The sequence below is a fragment of the Acomys minous genome, assembly GCF_964271855.1.
Source record: "Acomys minous genome assembly, chromosome: 20".
Classification (NCBI taxonomy): domain Eukaryota; kingdom Metazoa; phylum Chordata; class Mammalia; order Rodentia; family Muridae; genus Acomys; species Acomys minous.
Window position 1 is genome coordinate 13,199,245 of NC_140502.1, and position 5,540 is coordinate 13,204,784.

Genomic DNA, 5,540 nt, shown 5'->3' on the forward strand with positions numbered 1-5,540 from the left:
TGCCACTGCCTCCGACGCTGACATTGCTGCGGCTGCTGCTGCCACCACTGCCACTTCAGCTGCCGCTCAGGTCAAAGAAAATCCGCGCTCCTCCCGTGTGCAGGAGCACGTAGGTTCTCTGCACCCTGGTCCCTTCTAACTGTGGAGCACTCCTGCTGCAGTGGTGTGGGGACCTCGGGTCAGAATTCTGTGCAGTTCCCTGAATTGTTTACTGGAGTTCCTAAACAGGGTCCACACTGCTCGCTGCCACCTTGGATCCTCTCCATTTTTACTATGTTAATCAAGTTTTTTGTTTGTTGTTTGTTTGTTTGGGTTTTTTTGTTTTGTTTTGTTTTGTTTTGTTTTTGATTAGGAGACTTTTATTAACTGATCCAATTTCGAAGGGATTGCAGGTCTATTTAAACTGTTCACCTGGTCTTGATTTAATGTTTGTAAGTGTTATCAATCAAGAAAATCATCTATTTCATTTAGATTTTCAATTTTGTGGAATACAGCTTTTTAAGATAAGACCTAATTGTTTTTTGGATTTACTCACTGTCTGTTGATACACTCCACTTTTTATTTCTCGTCTTTTTAATTAGGAAACTGTCTCTCTGAATTTTAGTTAGTTTGTAGAAGAGTTTGTTTATTTTGTTGATTTTCTTTTTTAAAAAACACACCTCTTGGGCTTGTGGATTATTTGTATTGTTTTTAATTTATTGATTTCAGCCCTGAGTTGGATTTGTACCTGCTGTCTACTCCTCTTTGGTGTATTTGCTTTTATTTTGTTCTAGAGTGTACAGATATGCTTCTAAATTTCTAGTTTGAGAGCTCTCCAATTTATTTAATAAGTCACTTGGTGCCTTGAAGGTGCTATGAACTTTCCTATTACCACTACTTTCATTGTGTCCCATGAGATTAGGTGTGTTGTGGCTTTATTTCCCTTGAATTCTTGAAAATCTTTAATTTCTTGCATTATTTTCTCCATGTCCCAGTGGCCATTGCTTAGAGGATTGCACACTTTCCATGAGTTTTTAGGCTTTTTGTTGTTTCTTTTCTTGTTGAAATTCACCTTTAATATATGGTGATTTGATAAAAATACAAGACGTTATTTCAATTTCCTTATATCTGTAGAGGCTTGCTTTGTGACCAACTATATGGTAAAGTTTGGAGAAAGTTCCATGAGATGCTGTAAAGAAAGTATATTCTTTGTGTCTGCATGGAATATTCTTTAGATATCTATTAGGTCCATTTGATTAATAATACTGGTTAGTTTCTTTATTTTTCCTTTTATTTTCCATCTCACTTCCTTGTCCATTGGTGAGACATTGCTATTATTAATGTGTGCAACTTGATGTGTTATTTAATCTTTAGTAATGTTTCTTTTATGAATGGGCGTCCTTGCATTTGTGGCATAGATGTTAAAAATTGAGAGGTGATCTGGGTGGATTTTTCCTCTGGTAAGTGTGAAGTGTCCTTACTAATCTGCAAAAAAACCATTCTGTTAAGAGAGCTCTTTATGAGAGTATACAGTATTTTTCTTTTTTTTTTTAATTTTTTATTAATTTATTCTTGTTACATCTCAATGGTTATCCCATCCCTTGTATCCTCCTATTTTTCCTTCCCTCCCATTTTCCCCTTATTCCCCTCCCCTATGGCTGTACCTGAGGGGAACTTCCTCCCCCTGTACATGATCAAGAAGTCTCTTCTCAGAAGGGACAGAGGGAAGGACATCCTATTGGGACTCTAGATGAGAGAAGCATGGGAGAATAGCAAAGTAGAAGGATCCAGAGGGTTCTAGAAGCCTACAAGTAGAACATTATGATAGGCAGATTTGGGCCCAGGGGTCCCGCTCAAACTAAGGCACTAGCCAAGGACAATACAGGAGGTAAACTTTAAACCCCTACCCAGATCTAGCCAATGGACAGAACATTCTCCACAGTGGAGTGGAGAGTGGGGTATGACTTTCACATGTACTCTGGTGCCTCATATTTGACCATGTCCCCTGGAGGGGGAGACCTGGTGGCACTCAGAGGAAGGACAGCAGGTTACCGTATTTTTCAAGGTCTGTACTGTGATGCTTCCCCAGAATTGCTTCCAGCCACTGACATGATGTCAAGAACCATTAACTTGCATAATTGTAGTAGGCATGAGCACTCTCTATGGAAGGGATCTGGTATTTTGCAAGGTCTGTACCATGATGGAATTCAGCATTGTTTCCACCCTCTGACAACCTCATCAATTGTGCACTGCTGCATCTCTCTAAAATCTGGCATTGGTGTATATATTCATTGCTTCTGTATTCATAGTAGCCAGAAACTGGAAACAAGCTGAACGTCCATCAACAAATAATGGATCAAGAAAATGTGGTATATCCTATAACGGAGTAATACTCAACTCTTAAAAAACGAGATCACAAAACTGCTAGAGACAACACAAAACACCATTTGCATACTTAGAATAATATTAAGTGACTTCTATTTCTCGTGCAGATGAAACTCTGTCTGCACACGTTGCTGTAATGATTCATAAGAACAAAGGGTGCAAAAGATGGAAAGCACAGAGAAATGAGGTGATTAATGTTCACCAGCCACCAATTGTGAGTATACAAAAGAGCAATGCAGCCTCGTAAGATGGAGGAGAGGGTATAAAAAGCCAGAAAGGTGCACATCAGAGCCAGGATGTTCTGGGTGGCTCTCAACTCAAGGGAATTTCTGCTGGAATGATGAAAGTTCCTGATGTGCTGAACCCTCTGCTTGTGTCTGAACAGTATCGCAATCATGGAGCTATTAGACCAGGCGATGAGCACAGAGAAAAATAATTCAGGGCACATCACCAATGCTACATAGAGTAACTCACTGATTCTGTCATTCTTGTCAATACAGCAGTATCCGAAGTCCCGGAGTCTTGTCTCGTTTTTGTTATTCGTTTTGATAAATGGGTGCACGAAGAAAATGAAATGTATCAAGATATACAAGACCCATACGAGGGAAACGAAGCAGCCGGTGTACTTTATAGCTCTAACTTTATGATCTTTCCAACAGGATGCCCTGGGACTGATGGTCATGGCCTGGAAAAGATTTAAGAGGCAGGTGGTGCAAATGGACACACTTCGAGCAAACCCTTGAATGTACAGTAAGAGTTCGCATCCAAAGTCATCCAAGAACTTGTTCAGTCCCCAAACTGCCATTGTTTGAGGAACTCCTGCAGAGAGAGTGATCAAGGCATTGGCAGCCATTAGATGCAAGAGAATCATATCCGTGGGCTTCAATTTGCATTCTTTATAGTAATGTACTAGATAGTAAAACACAAGAGAGAAATTGCCCAGGATTCCAGTTGTAGTTTGTGATAAGAAAGCAATTCTGATTGTGAGGTTCCAAAAGCCCATTGGGTGATTCATCGCATTTTCCTTTACAACATACCGTCATATTTCTCTAGTCAAAAGAATAATGGTAGATGATTGTAGCCTGGTGTGAAAAAAGATGCCATTTATCCATGGAATTAAAGAGAGACTGAAGCAGAGCATACTTTAAAATCAGGAGTAAAATTCCATCCTAAGCCACATAAAAAGGTACGATCCCAACAATTTTGACAGACGTGGTTACATTTTATATTTGTTACTATGGGATTCCTCAATACCTCACAGTGCGCATATTGGTTCATATGAAAACCATGAAGTTTACTCATAGATGAGGCACTCACAATGGAGTGATAAACAAGTAAAAGTGACAGGCAATATAAACAACACAATGACAAACTTTTCAAACTATGCTTAAGTTGCTATTTATGTTGTAAAAGAAATAGATTTCAATGATAACCATAAAGCTTAAATAAGGCAATTATTTTTCATCACCATAATATTTTATTGACTATTTGGGATTTTCCTATAATTTATTCTGATTACATTCACTTCCCAATCTTCCCAGCATCCTCTTCTTATAGCTTTCCCCCAAAGAAAAGAAGAAAAAATAATAAATACTGAAAATGTCAAGCCCAATATGTGTTACCTATATACTTCCTGGAGATTGGTAAGTTTTATTTTATAAAGCAATTCTTAATGCATAGATCATCTAAAAGTCAAAGATAAGTAATGAGAAATGATTAATACCATCAGAATATATCTATATTCTCATGGCAGGGCAAAGGTTCCCCTATCTTTTCTCAGCTGGAGCCATCTTTGGTTTAACATAAAATTGCATCTCCCTTTTGTATCCCCTGGACAAAGCACCCATTGGGAAAGTACATAACCCAGTTCTCTATGGTATGGGTCAAAAGTTCCCACAGACTGTATGATTTTGTACAACTACATGCTGTCTTTGCTTCCTTCTGCCCATTCCCAATAAATATAGATTTTCTAGATGAATAAAGTGTGGTACACTTACATAATGGAATACTATCCAGCTATTAAAACCAATGACATCATTAAATTTGCACGTACCTGGATGAAACTAGAAAACATCATTCTGAGTGAGGTAGCACAGTCCCAGAAGACATGTATGGCGCATATGTGTGTGTGTGTGTGTGTGTGTGTGTGTGTGTGTGTGTGTGTATACTTATTTTTGTTGTATGTATAGAAATCTGTATCATTACATTACAGAGCCTTTCATTTCTAATAATGTCTCATGGTCTGGATCAACACAGCACCTAAAGAATAATACCAGTTCTGTTTTCTCTCTTAACAGAAAACACAGACTGATGCCCTGCAGTGAACTGGCCAAAAAAAACTGACTCTTAGGTGTTAAACTCCCTCAAGCATGCCTGATTCACCTTCAACGTTCATTTGGTCTCTTTAAATCACTCAAATGTCAGACAGAAATAGCATGTTCCTAGTAACACGTAAGAGCCAGTCAGTCAAGGACTTATTTATCTCACACTGACTTAAAAGTTCATATTTCCTGTCAAGGAGAGGTGTAATGCTGCATTTCTCGATTTCACTGCTTCCAAAGTTCTCACACTGATCACCTTGGACCAGTTTTCAGTGACGTCAGAAGCAATGTTATGAAAGACTCCCTCCTCCTTTGTTGTGAAGACTCCTCAATGTATATGCCTCTGATAGCAAGCAGTCACTAATTTTCCTTTTATCTTGTACTCAGCCGTGAAAAAGATCCCATCTCCATACTCAGTCTTGGACGTTTCCCTTTCTATGTCTTTCAAGTTTGTTTTCAGCCAATTCCTCAGTACTCACTCCCCTTGCATCCAGAACCTTATGCGAAATGGCAACTGCAGATTTTTATTAATTAGGTATATAACCAGCCAACAGTGGTAACAATTTATGAGTCACAGCTATCCCGTCAGTTTGCCAGCTTCTTTGATATTCATACGTCTCTGATGTGGACAGCAGCTTCATTTCCAGGGTCAAGACCTGAACTTAGAAACACAAAGGGTAAGTGACTCTTGGAATGCAAAAGCCTTTTTTTGCTGTTGAGTGTATAATGAAAGACCCTGTACACGGCTGGTGTGGTACAAAGACAGTCACCTCAGCGTGTACTCACAGAGCCAATAAATGACGTTCCCAAACATATTCCACACTTCTATGTAGTTTGTTTTCCTCACTTGACATT

General features: G+C 38.9%; 1 protein-coding gene across 1 annotated transcript; it reads right to left on the reverse strand.

Moving 5' to 3' along the window:
• Window positions 1–2,434: 2,434 nt before the first annotated feature.
• Window positions 2,435–3,379, reverse strand: LOC311591070 (vomeronasal type-1 receptor 4-like; the record flags this gene model as incomplete). The annotated part of the gene is made up of 1 exon (XM_084770438.1): window positions 2,435–3,379. One exon carries the CDS (start codon window positions 3,377–3,379, stop codon window positions 2,435–2,437), a length of 945 nt encoding a protein of 314 aa, XP_084626564.1.
• Between the last annotated feature and the right edge of the window lie 2,161 nt (window positions 3,380–5,540).